The sequence below is a fragment of the Limanda limanda genome, chromosome 17 (assembly GCF_963576545.1).
Source record: "Limanda limanda chromosome 17, fLimLim1.1, whole genome shotgun sequence".
In the NCBI taxonomy this organism is placed as follows: domain Eukaryota; kingdom Metazoa; phylum Chordata; class Actinopteri; order Pleuronectiformes; family Pleuronectidae; genus Limanda; species Limanda limanda.
Window position 1 is genome coordinate 14,349,035 of NC_083652.1, and position 22,400 is coordinate 14,371,434.

The 22,400-nt window shown below is 43.4% G+C and overlaps 1 protein-coding gene across 1 annotated transcript; it reads left to right on the plus strand.

Annotated features, from left to right (window-relative positions):
- Nucleotides 1-17,927: 17,927 nt before the first annotated feature.
- On the plus strand, nt 17,928-19,908 carry pvalb6 (parvalbumin 6). Its single transcript, XM_061090078.1, has 4 exons — nt 17,928-17,994; nt 18,460-18,592; nt 18,713-18,822; nt 19,883-19,908. The coding sequence occupies exons 1-4, from the start codon at nt 17,934-17,936 to the stop codon at nt 19,906-19,908; spliced, it is 330 nt and encodes a 109-aa protein (XP_060946061.1). The 5' UTR covers nt 17,928-17,933.
- The last annotated feature ends 2,492 nt before the right edge of the window (nt 19,909-22,400 follow it).

Sequence of the window (22,400 nt, forward strand, 5' to 3'; positions counted from 1 at the left end):
GTAGCAGGGTTATTGTCTGAATGAAGTATAGCAGAGGCCGACAGGCAAAACAGAGGAGAAAAGGAGCAAATGCAAGGGACAGAAAGGTTGGTGCAATGATGGGGATATTGGCTGCCGACTTAGTGTGTGTGTGTGTCTGTGTGTGTGTGTGTGTGTGTGTGTGTGTGTGTGTGTGTGTGTGTGTGTGTGTGTGTGTGTGTGTGTCCTCCTATGGTCATCATTCAATGAACCACACCTGGAGTATAAGAGCCCGGCTGCTGCGGCCAAATGATCCTGCCAGAGGGGTTGGAGGAAGGGAGATAAAAGGGAGGAGAGCGGATAGGGGATTAGGGGTGAATCAAAATGTGCCAGGAGAGGAGGTTGATGTGTGTCGCTAAAGGAAAATGAAAGCGTAAAATTAATCGCAGGAAATGGGAAGAGGATAGAGAGAGGGGGAGAGAGAGAGGGGGGGAGACACGGGGAAGGACGGCCAAATGAGAGAGGATGGATGGAGGGGCTGAGCGATAGATGATGCTGTTAATTTGGGTTTCAGGGACATATTGTCCGTGTGGTTTCAGGAGGATGGAGCGGAGCCACGCTGACAAATGAAGGAAATTAAACTCAAAAATACAAAAAAAACAAAGCAAAAACCAAGTGTGCCAAAAGTGGAGGACGAGGCCCAACTGGAATTAAAAATTTAAAGACAAAAAACAACTACAAACAGAGAGGGAACAGGAAGAAAAGTCTGGCCACGGTTCTAATGCTTAATATATATTTGGAAGTACTCTAACATCATTCTGCTATCGAGTGGATAAAAAGTTAAACCCAAGGACAAACCTCCCTCCTTCCCTCCCTTCCAAACCCATTCAACCCGAAAACTATCTTTCAGATTGTGTAGCTGGCACAAATAAACTGACGCAGTGTGTAAGTACCGAGGCAGTGAAGGACCTGCATTCTGCCTTGTGTATGTTTCCTGTCCTGAAGAGGGGCTGGAATTAGTCCTTATTATCCTGCACCTTGATTGAGCCGAGAGGAGATGATTAATAAGATAACCACAAAGCAGGGGGAGAAGTAAAAGCCTCGATATTTTAAATTAATTAAATCTAAATGAAAGGCCTTACTCGACCATTTAACTCGTAGATAACATCTTGTGTAACAGTATCCATCCATCCAGTGTCTTCTACTCATCCTGGCTCAGATGTGGAGATAGTGAAACCAAGGCGTTCCTCTCCCCAGTTTCCCAGCTCTTCCTGAGGGAATCCCGAGGTTTTCCCAGGCCAGATGGGATATGTTCTCCCTCCAGCAGGTTCTGGGTCGAACCCTACGGTCGAATAAGCTTCTCTTGTTCTTCCTTTGAAAGCACAACTGCTCGGTCTGAAGCGTTCAGCAGCTACTTGAGATGCAAAGCGACGCGTGCTCATCGAGGCGCAACGCCTGATCATGTCCCGTCTCACCTGAGTAGAGAACGGCGTGACGAGGGAAATGAGAAAGCCATCAAAGACCCGGATGAGACTGACAGCTGCCTGCAACCAGAGAGAGAGATGTTTCTCCCTGGGATTGGGGGGGGGGAGGAGTTCAGATAATCTCCTTACAAATTTCAGAATCCCGAGCCTGTGGGGAATCCTCTTGAAAACAATTGGCTCCGAGTTGGAAACTTTCCTCCTATGAAGCGTCAGCTCTGGATTATTTTACCTCACTGAGAAGAAGTTTCTTCCTTCTCTTAATTTTAATAATTTGAAGTGTGAGTTTCCCCCCCGGTGACCCGCTCAGGAAGGAGGTCAGGCTCCACAGGATTAATGGAGGAATGGAAGATAATGGACTAGAGTGTCTCCCATCAGAGCGGCTGAATCTCATGAGTGGATGAGGGGACATCAGTCCTGTCACCCGACCCTTCCTGCCCCCCCCCCCCCCCCAAAACCAAAATCACTTGCCTCTCCTAATTACTCCCCCTGTCCGTCTCCTTGTCTCCCTCTCCGCCCCTCCTCTCCCTGCTCCCCTCCTCACCTGCCTCACCTGTCACCTCTGGTTCCATGTCAGCAGCGTTTATTGGCAGGCCCCAGTTCCAGAGCTACTACAACTCCTCTGCACGTGTGTGTGTGTGTGTCAGTAAGTGTGTGTGAGAGGATTTGAATAAGGAAAAGAGGGAGAAAGTGTGTGTGTGTGTGTATTTGTGTGTGTTACCTCCTCAGCCTCTATTAATGTGGGCGTGCAGGCAGAGAAAATGGGCAAAGTGCTCTTGATTGAAAGATAAACGAAATCCTAACGAGGGGACGAGAGGTTTTGAGAATCGCACGTCTTTCCTTCTCTTTCTATCATCCACTCCCTTTGTTTCCTGCTCTCTCTCTCTCTCTCTCTCTCTCTCTCTCTCTCTCTCTCTCTCTCTCTCTCTCTCTCTCTCTCTCTCTCTCTCATCTTTTATCCTGTTGTACGTCTGAGGGATGACAGGAGTGAAGGATGCCTGGAGCGCTGTACAGTAGGAAGTATTGTATGTCCTGCAGCTCTTTAGACACAGACACACACCCACACTCACACACTCTCTCTCTCACACACACACACACAAACACACACAGACACACATACACACACACACACACTACACATGCACGCAGAAGGCTACATGGACGCTGACATGCAATAGATGCGTGTTAAAGTTTTGATGCAGGCCGATGAGCGCTGACTCCATCGGTGCAGCAGCTCCCCTTCAGGTGGAAACAACAAAGGTAAAAGTATCGATCATTGTGCGGGTTAGAGAGACACACACACACACACACTAACACACACACACACTCACACACACGCATACACACACACACACACAGACTTTGTTGAACCACAGCATGAACAAATCCCACTCAGACACACGCTCACATGCACATGCAACACAAACATTTACATTGGACCCCTATATTGGCCCATATCAGGTGCAGATTTGATATATGCACATTAACAAGTCCGTCTACAGGGACGATTGTAGTGCAGCAGGTAGCAGGTCAGAGGTTAATGCAGAGGAATAATATATCGTGAGTCATGAAATTGTGATAAGATCTTCGTGTGAACATTGGTGAGGAGTGTCAACGGGCCAAGAGTTGAGCCAGAGGCGCACAAAGACCCATTCGGTGGAGGTTGTTTGATCTAAAGCAAGCCGAGCATGAAGGCATGAGAAAAAAAAACCAGAGGATGAAGCTGGATCCTGAGGCTGATGGATGAAGGAGAACTCGACTGAAAAATAGCTTCCTGAAAAAGTCTCTTTTCTTTTCCTCCTATCAATATTTGAATTGCCCAATGCTCAACCTTTTTTTAAACTTTCCATTAGCTGAATAACATTGGACGACTTCTTCTCTAGATCACAGAGGAAAACATCCTGCAAGACAGAAGCTACTCAGGGATAATAAAATAGTTCCGAGAAAACGTTGAGGGACACTGAATACGAAGGAGGCGGCACCAGGAGTCAGGATGTGTTTGAGCAGATTGTTTTGGATAAAACCATTTGCTAGTAGCATCATCTGACATGAGACGTAAGCCAACGCTTTAGAGAGTGTTCAATCATTTTGTATCGTCTGCAAAGATGTTATTAAATTAAAAATCACCCCAAATATTTGTTATTAACATATTATACCAACAAATATCCGAGAGTCCGTGATGGTTCAGGTGACTTGTGTTGTTCTATAACCGAGTCACGCAGAGGAGACGGTGAGGAGAAGCTTCTCTTCAGGTGATTTATTAGTCCCGTTTCTCTAAGAAGTCATGAATGATGCAGTTTGTTCAAAGCCTTGGCCGCACTCACTCAAACTGCTCAGTTATAACCACGCGCTGCACTATCTCGTCTCTGAAATGCTCTGCAGCCGAAGTCATGAGGCTGAACTCGTTCTGATCCAGGAATTAAGAAGAAAGCCTTTTCTCTATATTTGCAGAGCATTAATTTAAACATGGTTTGACATATTCTTGTTGCAATTAGATAAGAAGTATTTTTCTGAGCTGCAGTGACTTAAATTAAACCGTCTTTACAGTCAGTGCTGCTGCCGCTGCTGCTGCGGCTACGTGTGGTGACAGCTAATGACTCAAAGTGCAGGTTGAATGAATGGGCTTTTATCTCATCAGATCATATTGGGATTGGAGGTGTGCACTTAATAAGTCTAACAACTCATGCTACCATGGGACATTAGCTGGGAGTAGATCGATGCACATGAGATGCCAGTGCATTAACTTGACTTGATTATAATTCCTCTCTAATGTCAAATGCCAATCTATTCTCTCTCTCTGAAACACACTCCACCACACGGGTCTTCATGGAGGTTATTGTGATAAAACAGGGAACATGTGCAGAACCCCCCCAGTGGGTGGAGCAGGAAAGATACATTTGTTCAAGCTGAGAATCGTTTTACCACAACCATGTATGGACCCATTGCTAAAAGGTGGAGGCTGGGGTGGTGGAGAAAAGTTGCCGGCACCAGGACGTGAGTTGAAGTTTAGCTGAGCAGAAAATGGGTTTTGATTGGTGGGTGACTGACGAGCCCCCATGAACCTACCAGCAGCTGACAGCTTGTGACAGCCTGTAACGTTTTTGATGTGGCTTACTGGAGCTAACTGGCTAAACCATGTAAACGTACGAAGGACAAAAGATACTTCAACGAGTGCAGACACGCTACGGACATGAATGAGCTCAGAATTAGACCGAAGACTAAACTGTTCTCATAGTGCATTATGTAAACTAGTAAAGTTGCTGCCCTGCAGACTGGCAGTGTCGAGAATCTCTCACCCGAGCGAGTCCTTGACTGAAATTAGATTTTAACTGCAATGCGGCTGGCTTTCACTGCACGGCAAACTGCTGCTGGTTGGCGTGATGTGTGCTAATGGACCGTTTGTGTAGCAAACCTATAGCGTCTATAAAGAGAAAATAAATGTGACATCTGCAGGATGAGTGTGGAGAGCAGCCTTTAGTGTGAGGTCACCAAGTCGCCCTTGAAATAACAAAGGTGCACAGGAACATCAGGCCGTCGGTGACAGACACACTTTGTTGGTTATTATCATGGTGTGAGGCTCTTTGGGATTATCTTCACATATTTATTTTTCTATTGCCTGACATTGGTGATTTGTTGGAATTCAAAAGACTTCCCTCCCCACTCACATAGCGAGTACATTTCCCTGCGTGTACGCTGAACTTCAAGGTCAAATGCTTTTAGAACATGCATGTGCTACTGTGTATGTACAACCTCATATATGTTGGCAGATGTGTGTAGGTGTTTATTTGCTGTGGCAGTGGGAGGAGGGTTACATGCAACATACATGCTGAAGCGTGTCCTGATGCATGTTCACACATGTGCGTGTGTGAGAAGCCATTTCCTCATTATTCCTCCCTGCGGTAAATCTTCTCAGTGGAAACACCGGACTCTTCTCCTGCTTGTAGAGATAACAGCATTTTTCCTGTTACACAATATTTTCCATTAAGCCACTAATCAATGTGTATTCTGGAGTTGGAACAGATGATTGTTCTCACCATCAAATAGTTTAATGGGCTGTATGAACCATTACTCAGTGTTTCATTTGTTTACAGCGCCGTCCCTGCCCACATGTCACGAGTCATGATTCACATTGTGTTTAATGTAGGCAGTCCACATAAGAATCCAGTAACTACACAGTGAACTGGACAGTGGTCCTTCTACTGTGGTTTTGCATATCTCCAGAACCATTCATCTTATAACTGGTGAGCAGCTCTTTGTGCAGCTTCATGGTTCTGTGATCTGAGTCCAGCAGCAGGTCTTTATCCCTGCAGGTCGTTTTTTTACAGAGAGAAAACTAGCAAAGGCCAAACAAACAGGCAGGTTTACAATGGACATGGCACTAGTTTCATATAATTACCTACAATTTATAACATCTAATAAGATTTGAATTATAAAATAAAAATAGGAAAATGTTATTATCAGCGGTCATACATATTATGGTGTGAAAGGCGTGTGTGTATTTGGTATATGTATGAATATCGAAACTATCCATTGATTGAAAGTTAGTGAAAACTACATTGAGATCATATTTAAATTACTTATGTATTAATATGCATAAAATATCCTCTATATTCCTATACTCATATAATTTTTATAACATTTATGTCCCACATAGCTTCTGATGAACTCTATTCACTTCTTGCAACTTTCAGATCTTATCTTTTAGAAGCATTTTCCGTCCCTTCCTTTAGATAAAAAGATCCAACTTGAATAATTCCTCCCATCATAAAGACACTTTATGGAGCTGGGAGTCATGGTCGGTTGGTTGCTTGTCACTACATGTAAATCCTCTATAGACGCCAGTGACCACAGACACGCTCTTGACTTTTATTAACTGACGAGATCTTTCTCCTTTTTTAACTTTAATTATGCCCTAACTTCTCCCAGAGTTTCTGCTCGAGCTCACTCAGAATCCTCCAGTCAGTTCCTGTTGATGTATCCTAGTTAATAACTTTCTAAACTTTTATCAAATATTGTTTAAAAGTGTAGTTTTTCCTCCTCTTCTCTTTCTCTCAGTTGTATTTTTACATCCATTATCTTTAGGTTTGTCTCTTGTCTGTATGTGTGTATTCTTGTTACTACATCATCTGTGATATAACTGCTGTTATGTATTATGCTGTTTAACATCTGTTTGTGCGCTCTGGATATAAAACACACCAAAGGAAAGCAGGGGAATAAGAGCAGCCGGCTTCTGACGGGTCCGCAAGATACAATGAGGATGATGTTTACCGCACCACCATCCCAAAATGTATTAACCAATGTGAGGGCAGTGTACAAATCGAATCCTGACTAATCTTAGTTACTTAATTACATCTGCTCGGTCCTAATTTAGTCCAGAGGTTAGCAAACTGGAACAAGGTTTAAGGAAGAGATTCGATTACACCTCTATCTCTCCGGAGAGAAATTATCAAAATTAGGTTTTTACCCAAGCTTGTCTCGGCATGGCAAAAAAAATAACACAGCTGAAACACTTCATGTTAGTCGTGTTTATTTGCTTTTCAGCCAATTGGTGTTAAATCCTCAAACATCACAGAGGGGTGATCTGACTTCTCATGCTCCTCAGCAGTCAGCTGTAAATGTGTGTGCACCAGCATCTACACACACGTAGGTCTCAGTTATTTACAACAACCTACGGCAGAGTGTCTAATGATGAGACTATAAACAAAATGAGCTGGAGAGAAACTCTTCAGGCAGAAACAAAAGCCACACAACGATGATGATGACAATTGAGATATAGTGATGACAGTGAGAGAGATGAAAGTGATAAAGACACCAGTGATGACAACAACAAGAAGCTCAGAGAGAGCCGACACCACACAGACGGATGAATGACTTCTGTCTCCTGCTGCCACACTCGTACATCTTCCTACACAGATCCTCTCTTGCTCTGAGCAGCCGTTGGACTCGTCTTTTTGTCCTCTGTCATGTTATCGTCTCCGTGTCAGGACATCAGTCCTCTGATGCGTCTCGAGTCGGGTCAATCCCTCCTTCTGTCCTCGAAGTCTCTCGGTATCTTTGTGCTTCTGTCGGAGGGCGTGTGCCACCCAGAACCCTCGGGCCCTGGAGCGAGGATGGCTTTCTTTTTTTAAAATCACAATGAGCCTGATGTGTGAAGTCTTGTATCTTCACAGGATCTGATTATTTAGAGGAGGAGGCGAGAGATTGGCTTCAAACACACAAGGAACAACACAACATACATACACAAAAAACCGACAGCAGGGGAGATTGGATTTCCTAATAACAGGCGAATGAGTCCTCTCCTGTCTCACTCTCTCTTTTGGCCGTCAGCATATACTCCCCCCCACCCCCCCCCATGCTGTCATTCCAATGCTATCTTTTCCATTTTTCTTTTTTTTCACATATTTTCTCTTTTTTTCTATCCATCTCTGCCTTTTCATGTTTCCTTCACCAATCTCCGTCTCCTCCGGTCTTATTTCCAAGTGAGAGAGACAAATGGAAAAAGAAAACCGCTGAGACACAGTGATATGATGGTGCGTGTGGAGGGAGAAAGATGACGTCGCAATAACTCTATTCTCTCTTTCTATATGTCTTGAAAACTTTTGGAATTTTTTCACATATTAATGGTTTGATGGAATTATTTTTTCTTGCAGTAGAGTGGATTTGTTGACAGAATAATAAGTAAAGAACGGGTTGGCAATTTGTTTCTGAGGCACTTTTTAATCTCATTTGTTGAAATCCTCTTGCCTACCTGCAGGCACCCTGTTCATTTTCAGCCAGGGCGACAAACTGAAGCAGAAATGAAGGCCAGAAGTACGTGAGTAATGGAAAAGTCGGCTTATAGCAGTTGTCAGGCAGCGTGCGTATACATCTTGAGGGTGTAGCTTTGAAGAGATGGCTGATGGGAGGGGGGGAGGGATGTATTGGTTCTTGCCTGCTCTTGCTCGATTGTCCTGGATTTCCAACCCTATAGCTTTAACGGTTTCCCTCGTACCAATATTGGCTCGCTAACGCTCCCCAAACGGCCGCTGACATCATTGAAGTATAAGCACCACATCAACATCTAAAGAGCAGGCGTTAAATCTAAATGCTTTTTCATGTCCAGGCATTGGTTCCCGTGAGATATCCTCAAACTGAAGCTTGCGTGTTTGCTTCAGCATTTCTTCAACCCATCTTTTTTGCTATCATGTCCCTCTATCACGTCAGAATCTATCACTTCACTGACGTCTCCGATACTCGAACGTCGCTCTGATCCAAATAAATCAAACAGATTGACTCCATCAGAAAGCAAAAACCCTGTGGAGAAGAAAGATACTGAGGGCGGCGATCTACTCCAGCTGCAGTATTTGATCAGATGTGAGGACGAAGCCTCCCTGCTGAGTTGAGACAACCTGCTCGGGACTTATTGCCTTTAGAGGACTTATATCAGTATTTTAAATGAAATATAATGTATTTCTTTTAAATCTTTCTAAATCCTTATTTCACTGGGGAACGAGACGTCTCGAACAAACGCATAAAGAGACAACGTGAATGCAAAAGTAACAAGACAAAGAAGTTTAAACAGTGTGGTACTTGAGATGTGAGAGACTTCTTATTCGTGTTATTAACGATAGATGTGGTGAATCCTCGTTTGAGCTCAGACGAAAAATCGACACATTTAGACGGTAAATTCCTCAGTTAACCAAAGGTGTGAGTTTCCACATTCATATTCCAGTCAGCGCAGCTAAGTGCCTTGCATCACCCTTTAAAAACGATATTTAAAAATCTCATCCTGAGCCGGAGTCATAAGTAATCACACCAAACCAAAGTCTCTATAATGGAAGTGATGCACGGATAATCGGAAGCAGTGGGACGACTGGGACTGAAATTCTTATGCTGCTCGACTCATAGAAGCATGTGTTGGGTATAAAGTATACAAGCCATTGCCTTTGCTGAGGGAATAGGAAAAAAAAGCAGTCAACGCAGGTTTCCATTTTGTCTGCGGCAGCAACCCCTGATGGTTTTCCTTTCCCAGGCCAGAGGAACGCAGGCTTATGTCTCCGTCTCATTTCAGCATCTCATCCCTTCCCCCACCTGTGTCCATGTCCCATCTCACATCAACACATTCATCCAGCCCTCCACCACGTCACCGCTCTCATCCTTCGCTTGTTACTTTCCTCCTCTTTTCCTCTGCCTGCATTCCTCTGTTAATTCCTGCTCCCTCATCACGCACATCTGTCTCCCTCCCAGCATCGCTTGTCATTCCTCCATCAGCTCCCCCCCCCCCCTCCCCCCAGTCCACCTGCCGAGCCCCTTGTCAGACCTGCAAGAGACACATCATGGGATCAAGGGAACCCCCCTCAGCAGGCCTTCGGCTGCTGGAGAAATGGATGAGGGAAGATTCAGCGGGAGGGAGAGCAACGCTTGTCACAAGGCTGCATCACATTATAAGAGAAGACAGGAGGAGCGGCAAGAAGTGGTTAGAAAAAGATTCACGACCATTAGGAGACGATCCTTCAGTTGGACTGGGAGTTCTGTTCCAGGACAGGTTTTCCGAGGGGAATTCAGAGCAGTGGACAGAAAGATAAAGTTTCATAATTCTAGACGGAACAACGTGATCGTGAACTAGAGCGGCATCAATAACCATCTCTGACAAGCGCGTTAAATTCAAGCTGCTTCAAAATGCACGCGCTCATGAATATCAGTCACCCATTAGTTTCAAATATGTGATTTAGTAAAGTTGCATTCGTCTTTTGTAAATTTTGCATCCACATAAAAACCAGTGTGCTACCTCTCGCAGATTCATTTTGCAGAGTTTAAGGCAACATGCTAGTAGTCATGGAAACAGCTAATCCAACTGTAGAAAGTTTGCTTTTTGTGTCTTTTTCTGAATGTCGACCATAACTAGATTTGTTTCCATTACATGAAAAGTCACAAATTTAAACAAATAACTAAGTCTCGTTGTTTCCCTGTTGACAATATATTCCAGTAACAGGACAGTAATTTAATTATAATATCAGAGCTCCTACAAAACATTTCATGATTACGCAGCGTACATAGTAAATCTCAGACACTTTTTAAATTGAAAAATCATCCAATATCAATGAAAGGTCCGTCATAAACACAGAGCCAGGACAGTAACTGATATAATAACGCCTGTTGATGAAAGTCCTTCCACACCAGAGGACACTGATCCTTGCTTCACACCCTCAAAGACACATAAACATTCACAACACATGCCCGATACTCAAGAACAGCATAAATCCATCCCTCCCTTTTTTTTATGGCTTCCACGTACAGTCAGAGGCTCTTAAGTCTGGTATCAGCCTCTGGCAGCTAAAGCTTGCTAAAGGTCAATGCAAGAGGCTCTTCAGTGAAGCCAGTGGTGGAAACAGCTGATGTCTGCTGTGATCTATAATCACTACACATATGGAGGTGAGCCTCGGGGGAGGGGGGGGCGGGGCTGGTGTGCTGCACTCTCCCAGATGGGACGTACCACCTGCCAATAGCTGTGTGTTTTATTGTCGGGTTAGAGTGATAAAGAGTAATGGGACCTCGTTGCAAGGTTTTTCTCTGCAAAGTTACAATGTCCTGTATAGTTGATGAGAGAAGATTTGCTGGAACTGTGATTTGTCTTTCTCCTCCTCTAAACAATGGGCTGCCTGCAAAGCCAACACCAGTGAATATGATGGGAAGCCTGTCAAGCTTTGGTTTCCTCCATATGTCCACATGAGATGTGCTCCAAGTCCACAACACATTTTTTGACAGAGTGGGCAAATGCCCCAAATCCCTCAAGTAGCCTCCAGCCTTCTGCCTGGACTCTCACCAAGAGGCTGAGCTATGTGATGTCCCTGTGATTCAAGGTTAACATAGGGAACAGGCTGTTTCTTCCATTCACCTCCCTCAGTTACAGGCTCAAGCACATGAGAGTTGAGGTCCTCCAGATGAACTCTAGAGTATTCAGATCGTGCCCTTTCCTGGACCCTCCTCGAAGATCCTGTGGACCTGCTGTTAACTCTATAAAGCACAGTCAGACTCTTCCCCTTAGCAACTTCCAGTCGCACAGAGAACAACCCTCTTACACTCCGGAGAGACATCCAACACAGCAGCACTTATAGCTTGTAAGTATCCACACATCTGCCAGGACCTCTAGCCAACTCTGAAACAGGATTGAGGCCGTCCCCTCTGCAGGAGCCTGGTTTCAGAGCCAAAGTGGTGCAGGTGGTGCGCTCATGCAATTTCTTCAGGATGTGACCAGTCACCTAATTCTTTCCCAGGTCTGAGTCCAGAGGGGAACCACAGTTTCTTATGCTATCCAGGTTCATGATTATATTAGCAGCATTACCTAAAATAGACATTAATTAGTAGCAGTACGTTTATAGTAGTGGGTACGACAGCTAAGGTTTTAACTGGTGAGATATTTGCCGACTTTTAGCTCAGTGTAATGATTCTGCACATTCAAATCCAACCTTTTACAAGATTCTATTTCTAAAACAAGTCAGCTGTAAACATTTTAAAGTCAAACGACATTTTCAGCAAATTCATTTCACGTGTGAAAACCTGCAGCCACTGACAGGAAGTCAGAAACCTGCTTTTGTCCGTCTGAGGTGGACACAGTGTCACTGTTATCATTAAATGTGCCGACAAGGGGACCTGGAGGCTTTGTAAGAGTTAAGCCAGTGATGATACAGGATGCCTTAAAGGGAGGGAATAGTAGATGAGAAACAAAGGTGAGAATAAATTGAAAAGTGTGAAAGAGGAAAGATAGAGAAAGGCAAAGAGAAAGAGAGAGGTAGAGATTGGATCAGTTGAGCCCCCGTGGGCGGGAGGTGTGAGCAAATTGGGTGAAGAAATCAAATGGCCGGAAGGAGGAACGATGGAGAAGAGAGGAGCCGGAACACGTGAGGATAAGAAAGGAGGTCCGGCGTCTTGAGAGGTGGAGATTTGGGATTATTTATAGTAAAAGTTGATTAGCATGAGAGCAGTGAAAGTGATACACGTGGGCCAAGAGGCCGAACTTCCCCCGAGCCCACACTGAACTGAACTTCATCCTAAAATAGTTGGAGCGGGTTCATATAAAACAGGAAGAGCAGAGACTCTGATCTTCTGACTGGATGTTCCTCTCGTCCACCAGTAACCAGGTAAGAAGAAGAATGAATGTAGGGAAAAAACGAAATGGAGGTTTTAAGGGGTGTTTTATCTTTTATAATATGAGAGATCTTACCTGTGATATTGTGATCTCGATCTCGATTCTTGGACATTGATAACAGAATGGATCTCACTGTTGCTATGTGTGTGATAGATGTGACTCATAGCAAAGCGTATAGATGTGAAACATTTAATTTACCGTCTTCTGCCGGCTCCTTTCTAAAGTGAGATCAGAGTCAGATACAGAGACGGTATATCAAGGAGGTAATTACACGCTGAAAGGTACGGTTTGATGCCAGAACAGGAGGCGCCGGCAGAATTCTGTTGAAGTGCTTACTTGTGATATCTTCCAAGGTCAAACCTTAATTAAAGCGAATGAGATTCAATAAAGTCTCTTGTCCGTACTCCAGGGTAACGCAACTTTGTCAAAATGCTGATGCGGTAAAAGACTTGAAGCTCTTCCTGGTAATGCAGTGATTCTGTGGTTCATCACAGATTTAAAAAAGAAAGAAAAGTGAGATGCTACCACGAATATTTAAAAACAGAACAATACGTAAGTGGATGCAGCCAGTTAATTAATGAGGAAGCTGTTTGTAATTGTTTGTGTGTCGCAGGGAAGGATGCATTCCTTTTATCAGTTCAGCCTCAGATTAAACGGAATTTACATTTTAATTTGTATGATAATATTTTTATGCAAATATCCAGCGACTGTGGATGTTTAAGATTGCTTTAATCTCATGTGTTTTGCAAAGTCGTCACGTTGGAGTTTGCACTTTATGATATTATGAATCTAAGACAGTTAGGTGGGAGTGGGAAGTGTGGGACCATGCATATGATATGATCACACATTATTTAGCCATGCAAGGAACATGGCTCTAAGGAATTACTCGCCTTCAAAGTCATGGTCTCCAGTGGATGCATCATTCTTTTCTTTAATCCAACAATAAGGTTGTGATTTGTTGTGGACTGGACTGAACTGGTATCTCTGAGTGTGTAAATTTGGTGCAGATCCTAATTAAAGATTTATAGAAAGATTTATAGATCGATAGATACTTTATTGATCCCGAGGGAAATGTAGGCATCCAGTAACACACACACAACAGTCTAACACGACAGCAAATCTGAATCTAGTGGATTTAAACTCACTCTTACCTCACCAAAATATACCAAACAAGTAAACACACACACGCACGCGCACACACACACACACACACACACACACACACACACACACACACACACACACACACACACACACACACACACACACACACACACACACACTCACACACACACACACACACACGGGCTGTTATTGCCGAGCTGTAACTGTGTGGGTCCTGTTGTGTGCCTGTCAGAGGATTAGACAGTGGACGGCGGCAGGGCCGGGTCTAGACAGGCATGTATGAGGGGGCAGCCACAAATCTTGAGGGGGCATTGTGCTTTATTATATTATTATTATTATAAATTGGGATTTAGTTTGAGGGGGCACAACATTTATTTGAGGGGGCCAGGCCCCCTCTTGCCCCTGCCTAGACCCGGCCCTGGACGGCGGTGATAACAGCCTGATGATTCCCAGGCGTCTTCACTACTCTTATCAAATCCATCCTTTCATTGCTCGTGTGTCGGTGAGCAACACACACACATTTGTTTACAAACGCACACCATTGTGTTTCCTCGTCCCCATCGGCATCTCTATAAAACCAGCAGACAGTGTAATGCACACTGAAGAGGTGACTCCCGACTACGTTCAAGCATCGAGCTTATTTGAAGATCAACAGCGCAGATCAGGGGACTTCCGACAGAAAGCTTTTAGAAAAGAAGAGAATCACTGAGGCCTCTCCATGGCCTCTCTGAGTGGTTCATTTTCTTCAGGTTACAGTCGCTGCAGCTCCTTCTACTCACAGTGGAGAAAATTACATCTCTTTGAAATTATCTGGCAGAACCGATCCCTGATTGAACACTATACACTAAAATACTGCCGACCCTGAAGGTCAGTGCAATGTTCCAGCGAATGCAATGGTTTCTATAGCTGTGCAAATGTTTGTGTTTATATATTTTTTACATTGTTTATGGAGTACAGCACAATTCAAGGCAACAGACCTCTGCAAAGACTTTGGCTACAGACAAAGACGAGCAGCTAGGGATGGATCGGTCCATTCAACCAGCAGAGCAGGGCTGCACATGACCTTGGGGGATTCTGTTTGATGCTCCTATCGATATTCAGACGGGAATTGCGAAGGAAAAAATATTGATTTCAAAAGAAAAATTTAAAGTTAAAGAACATGATTGGTTGCACGTTATTGCATTACACCGACAGAACAATGCCTGAGGGTTAAATCATGAGGGTTTCTACACCTTTCACTGCAGTTTGTTTACCAGGGACGATTCTTCATATCTATTAGATCAGCTGAAGATACCCTGGAAGGATGAACACTGATACGCATCGAAATAAAAGAACAATAAAAACTTTAAGACTTTACTCCAGAGCATTACTATCAACTGATCACAAACATTTTGATTCTCTAGGTTTCTCTCTTCTTTCCTTGTCGATGTGTTGAGATTTTTCTACACCGTCCCTCTAGGTTCTTTAATTATTGACCGAAAATACAAAGCACAAACTCAAACCCACGTCAACACAGTCAAACCACATAGTTATTTATTAATTTACGGTTTTCGTTTTCACGTCAACATCCTATCACGTGGGTTGAAGCTCAAACTGCTGCTAAAGCTCAAGTTTCTCCTTTTGAGTGAATTCAAATGTGATATTCTCACAGTGTGGTAGCAAGTCTATAAAGGCAGAACATTTCTTTGACTCTTATATGTAAGATTCGTTCATCATTTGTCATATTGAACTTCATATTAATATTGAGAATCATAATATATTTCATTAAAAAATATCAAACAATTGTTTAGTTTCTAGGAAACATGTAATTTAAATCAAGATGCTGTTAAAGCCTCAATCGTGATGCAGTCTTTTCGATGCAGTGAAAACACAGCATCTGCAGAGACTGACGTCAGATCAGCGCTGGTCTTAACTAAATCAATATGGCTTACTTTATACAGTTCCACCGGCAGCGCACGGACTGAGACGCCTCCCTGAATCAATCTTATCCTCCTCATTTCGTGGGGAATTGTTTCTTCTCCCCTCGGACACCTTTGTGGTGAAAGGTCAGAGGAGGAGGTCCGCGCCTCTGTCATGATAAAAGACTGGATGTGTGGCCACACACGTTAAGCAGTGTTCAGTATTGATCTGTGTGTGTAGCAGTATGTTAGAGAAGTAGATAACGCCGGGCTCATGCATCACCGAAGCTAAGTGGGACACCAGTGGAGTGTAATACATGAACCACTTCACCCAGTGGGTAACCCAACACATAAGCTACAAAACACTGATCTGGTTTAATCTTATACATGTGTAATAAATTCCTTAATTGTGTGTCATTAACTATTTACCATTTACATGCAAATGATATCAATGCAAAGATGAGTTCTCTCATTCAGTCATTAGTGTGATGATTTCCTCACACTGTGGGAAATGTATATCTCATTGTAGGTAGATGTGATCTCACTGATGTACGTTCAAGAGCTTTCATTTCTGGACAGCGGCGATGTGTCGTCCATCTTTATATACAATCTATGGTCAGGGTGAATCCAATCCCAGTGGACACTGGGCGAGATGCAGGGACAGATCACCAGCTTACCCCAGGGCCAGTATACAGAAGCAACCATTCAGAGATGCATATGGACATGTAGAAAAGATTCTGAGGCAGATGAGAGAAGGACGTCTCCACTGTTCCAGGTACGATGCAGCAAAGTGTCGACGCGTGAGTGATTTGTTTGAGTAGAAACGCTCAATCAACTCAGACGGTTTTTCCAACTCTGAAAAGGACAGAGTGATGATTTTAGCGAGCTCAGCATTATCTGCTGCACACAGGGAACACGGTGGTGATGATGATGATGGTGGTGTCGGGCTGCGGTGATACAGTATCATTACTTTGACCTTGTTTGTGTCTGTGTGTGTGTATTTGAGCTCTATAGCCCACTGCAGTAAAGAGCATAGTTGTTTTTAGCCTGGTCACCTTCTGTCGATGCAATTTGTGCTGGATGGAGAGCCATGAAATCTGATACGTACATTCACAACTCCCAGTGTGCAAGTAATAATCACGTATGTAGTTGTGAACTGATTTGTGTCGACCAAATAGAGAGATAAGATAAGTACTTTACCATTCTATTTTTTCCCATCCACGAACATAGAGGAGGCGGGATTTATGACTGCAGCCAGCCACCAGGGGGCGATTGAGACACTTTACAGTTTATGATGTTGACAACTTAAGAAGAATGCCTGACTGGTGATGTGTGCATCCATTTAGGCTGAGTCGTGGTTTGAGTGAACGTCTGAGTGAAGTGTGATTTATCTGTCATGTGGACCACATGAATTTATGTCCGTCCCAAGCAAATCCCCATTAGGGTTCACCAGACCTCAAAGAGCAGCACAAGCTCTAATCCACATGTCACTCACTTCTTCACCGCAGCTGTTTTCCTCTGCTGCTCCCTCAGAGATTCTTTATGTACGTCTATATATATATATGTGTGTGTTTGTGTGTTTGCAATAGCAACAGAGGAGGGAGGTGCATTGGTCAAAATCAAGACAAGGTGACAACCTCATAAACAGCGATCAGGTTCTGTCTCAGAGCAGGGCTCACCTGTCACAGTGTGAAGTACAACAAGGTTCTCCAGTGGCATTTCAGACACAGCAGGTCTCTCAGATGGTCTGTTCCCCCCCCACCCTGCTGACTTGTCGTCTGGCCCTGTGACCTTCTTCCATCTATAACAGCTCGATGGTATCACACAGATGAAATGTAGAACACGGATATGGACACCGCATTGTCCTCGCTGCTCCTCTTAAATATCCTTTAATATTTTCCGTAATGTCGATGACCTCTGCTCAATGTTCCTTCAATCTACAAAATGTAACTTTGGCCACTAGGGGTCTCAAAATCCAAACAATACAAAAAGACTTAAATTTGATGATGTCGTGAAGCAGCGTGGGATTAGGGGAGTTGTTGTCTTAACCACCATCGCCGGTGAAAACCTGCCTGAGGCGACTCAAAAATCACGCATAATGAAATGTATTTCAGTTTTCCTTCCTGTTTCTGTCAGTGATATATTTCTCTGCGTCTCCCTCTGTTACTATCACTAATTCATTCTGTCACTCATCACCTCCGTCTCACATGCTTACGGTTTCCTGCTCCATTTCGAGCGTGTCACTGGTGCAATACAAAGATGTCTCCGAGTTGTCGCCTTGCTCCCTTAGTGTCCTTCGTTTTTAACATTGTCCCCCTCTCTGTCTCCTTTTCCTCTGCAGCTAAGATGGCAATGAGCAGCGTCCTCAACACTGATGACATCAAGAAAGCTGTAGAAGCATTTGCAGGTAAGGTCCTTGCCACAGATATATATATATAAATATATATATATATATACAATTAATCAGGCAGAACCTGATATTAATGGACTATTGAATGCAACTCAGTGTATCTGCTTGTACAGTGCAAACAGACAGAGGAAGTAGTTCGAGTTCCGTGACCTAGAACTGACGAATCCTCTGGCGAAAACACTGTTCTCAATCTGTTTTATTACAAGGCTGCTTTCTTATGATTAGGTTTTTTTTTTTACCTTTGTGCCTCATCACCCAGATCAAGATCGAAAAAGCCCCTTAAAGCAACTTTTTCAGACGTTTAAAGTCTCTTCTTGTGTTAATAAGAATTGACATCTACCCACATGAGTGCAATAGTAAGCCTATAGCTTATCTGTGTGTGTGTGTGTGTGTGTGTGTGTGTGTGTGTGTGTGTGTGTGTGTGTGTGTGTTGTGTGTGTGTGTGGGTGTGTGTGTGTGCAGCTGCTGACTCCTTTGACCATAAGAAGTTTTTCGAGATGGTGGGTCTGAGGGCCAAACCCTTTGACGATGTGAAGAAGGTCTTCGCGGTGCTGGACGCCGACAACAGCGGCTACATAGAGGAGGAGGAGCTTAAGTGAGACCAACACACACAACCCCCCCCCCGACACATGACGACTAACTCTCACTTATTGCTGTACACAAAGCATTAGTGTTCTGTGACACTGATCCACACCTCTTCTCTGTCTCTGACCAGATTCGTCCTGAAGGGTTTCGCCAAAAATGGCAGGGACCTGACTGACAAAGAAACCAAAATATTTTTAAGAGCAGCCGACAAGGATGGAGACGGCAAGATCGGAGTTGAAGGTAAACACCCAAGAAACACACGTGAAGAACCGCACAGAGTCCAGTCACTGTTTTTTCATTGATTATTATTGATCAAAAGAAGCTAAAATGGAACTAATTGGGATCAAGGTTCAACTAATATCTTCTCTGTTCTCATCAGAGCAAAATAAACCACAGAATCACAAAGTCTGCAGCAGGTCATTCTGAATCTGTTGCTCCAGTTACTCACACAGAATGGTGGAAAGACCTTTAGTGGAATTAGCTAATGCCAAAATAATAGTGCACATAATAAATGGTGCATCCTGTTAAACCCAGCTGCTCAGTTGTTACTCTTGGACATTGGTGCCAGCTCTGTGGCTGTTGATCACGTTACGTCTTCACTTCATCCAGAACGTGTTGGCTTGTGCTGAATATGAATTATATCACAGGTTAAGTCTTGAGGATATATCTAACTCTATATCAGAGTTCAGAGCGGGAGGTTGGGTTAATCTGAGACTTTAAATCGACCGGTGGGGAGAGGAAAAGCAGCATAGATGAAGGCTGGATTGACGGATGGTTCAGAGGGAAGTTAGGCTTGTGAAAAGATGATGCAGCCTTTAAAGTGTCAAAATTTTGTCTCTCATAACTAACTGCACACAGCAAAACGATGATAAATATGTGTTTGATGTATATATTCAGCCATCAGTAAAGACTAATAAAATACATATCTGGGAAGTTTAAAAGGATGAAACATTTCACAACTGTTGGTTTTTATGCCTCCACCCAAACAAAAGCAAAAGGGCATTATGTTTTCTAGTTGTCGATCCGCTGTCTCAAGAACTCCTTGAGGGAATTTCTGCAAAGCTCAAAGTCTTACAAAACATGTTTTTAGCATCTTGAACATTGTATCTCAGCCTGACCAGTTGTCATTTGGATTCAAAGATTAACTGATTCTATTCCAGTGATTGAAGGTCCCAGAAACCTCACGTTATTGTGAATGCGACATGTCGTGAACATGAAGGGACTGAAACTGGAGCGGTGGGTTGAGGCATAAAACCACAGGGCGTTAACTCCAGCTTCATGTTCTCTTCTTCTCTTGCAGAATTTGCTGCCATGGTGAAGGAGTAACCTGCTGTGACGGTGCAGAGCTCCGACACCACCTCTTAATCTCCGCCGCATCCTGAGAGCCGCTGAGTCCCCTCTCCCCCCAACCCCCCCCCCAGCACCTGCACCCCCAGCACCCTGCACCCTGACTCCAAGCCCACTAGACTGCAGCTGATCCCTGCACTTCCTCCAAACCCACCCCACCGAGCTTCATTCATCCTATTTATTTTATCCTTTTTATAAAAACTGCTCTAGTGTTTACAAATAGATAAAAGACTTGCCTGCAGGAACAAACCTCACAATTTAGCATAAAGCAGTAAAGAAAACAGAGAAAGACCCTCGTTCCCTTCTGTGTTCTTGATTTCACCCTTTTCCTTATCTCTCCTTTTTCCCCCTCTCCTCCTCCTTCCCTTTCTTTCCCTCTTACTTTCTATTTATCTCTGTGTCAATGTCTCTTGCACACATCTATCTATTCATACCCGTCCATCCCTCCCTCCTCCGGCAATGAGCTGTTGTAAAACATACCAAAAGATGAAAGAGGTCAAGCTGTGAAAGAATAAAATAAAATGATGAAAACAAAGCCTCAAGAACATCGACTCGCTCCGACTCCTGTGTTGATTCCTTCTTTTGACGTGATTCTATTATATTTACTCGTTTCACCCTTTCACTGCAGCTCTCCCTCTTTCCCTTGTCCCTCTTATCAAGCACAACTACTGATGCATATCTCGACAGCCGTCTAATAATGCACTTGAAAAGGCTTTTGTCTTTAAGAAGGTCAACTTTCTTTGAGACGTGTTCATCAGGCCGAGGCTGTGTCGTCTTATCGGAGGAACAAGTTCCTGCCAGTGTTTGCTTTTCACTGCACACGACTTCATGAATCTAGCTTCACTGAGGGAGACGCAGGAAGGAGGAGGCCGTTAATCCATACGTTAGAGTCTTTATTCAGAAGCACTGTGCTTCTTTAACAGGGCCGCGCTGTCTGGCCATTAGCAGAATTGGATTCACACTGAGGTTCAATTTGGGTTAAGTATCCCCAGCGGAGGATCCAGACAGGCAACGCGGGAATCTGCTTTAGTAGGCCATTTTACTGCCCGAGCAAATAAGCACAGTTCTGAAGCTCGGAGGCGATCACTTACACTGTGACGAGAACAGAAACCTCTGCAGCCAGAGAAGCACGGGAAAGCAGAGCACTTCTCCCGACTGCTGTTATGTTAATGTCTGTTTGATTCATATGGAAGGCGAGAGGAGGAATCAGAAAACGTATATACTCCACCAAGGATTGACCGGTTTATCACCATATTGCATTTTACATGTATCAGTTACACATCCACACCAAATTTCACCTGTTCAGAGATCACAGCCCTACACACGTGGTGTTTCAGGTGGTGTAGAGGTATCGGTTCTTTAAGGACACACTTACACACACACACACAACATCAGGACTCAATCTGGTGGTTTGTGTGAATACAGAGGGTGTGTTTCCTCTGTGGAGAATACTAATGTCTGCGGTGGTTAAATCGAACTCTTTGCAATGCACGTGCAGGAATGTGGAGAGGTGGCGCATCGAAGGAGCAGTAAAGAGAGGACTTTATTTGTTTTTAAATATCAGAATGATGAAAGTCGAGTATTTTTTAGATGTAAAAACTTACATTAATCACATTTTACACATAATCTTGGAACAAAATGATCAGTTAACCATCTGTAAAAAGATGGAAGCCGCAGATTTAACAGATTAGCTGAAGTAATCATATGATGCTATAAATGTGATGTTACATAATCCATGACTTTGTTGCATTTTTCATTACATCTCTGCCTCAGACATATTTTTACTGCCACAGGTTACATTATCATTTTCCTGCAAGATTGTTCTACATTAGTACATTTGTTGTGCAATTAATATTTAGCAATCAGCTTAATTCACATGTGGCCGATGTAGGAATAAATGATGGGAACATTACAAAAATATAAAACATAGAAAAGATCATTAAAACCCTTTCATATCTTTCATGGAATAAATTATCCAGCACTGAGCAATAAACTACACATCTCACATACAGAAAAATACGTCTCATGCTGCACATAAACAAGTTATTAGCATCATATCACAGAGTTTAATTGTTTATTGCCAAATGGCCAATATCCAAATCATTCCCATGTCATATCTTCATTTGAAAACATTTCAAGTGCCAACAAATCAGACGTCTGAGGAGGAACGGTGATTCAGGACCGGGTTTGATCAATTCACAAATTAGTTTAGTTATTATTTTACAAACCACAGAGCAGAAAACCTGCCTGCTTTGAATATTATCTTGTTAGTTTACAAAGATCTGAGGAATAAATGTCTAACATCCTTGTGCTAATCCAAGAAAACGCTAAACCTCATATTCAAGCGTTTTCAATCTTTCTCTGTTTTTCGTGTGTACACGTCTGCAGTTGGGCTTAACGTCAAAGTATTGAAGGTCCAGTTTTTTTTTACCATATAGGCAAACCAAGGACAACAGTACAGGATTGAGATG

Coding starts and splice junctions, on each gene's coding strand:
- pvalb6 (XM_061090078.1), top strand. CDS start 17,934: ATGGCAATGAGCAGCGTCCTCAACACTGATGACATCAAGAAAGCTGTA. Junction 17,995..18,459: donor AGCTGTAGAAGCATTTGCAG/GTAAGGTCCTTG, acceptor GTGTGTGTGCAG/CTGCTGACTCCTTTGACCAT. Junction 18,593..18,712: donor ATAGAGGAGGAGGAGCTTAA/GTGAGACCAACA, acceptor GTCTCTGACCAG/ATTCGTCCTGAAGGGTTTCG.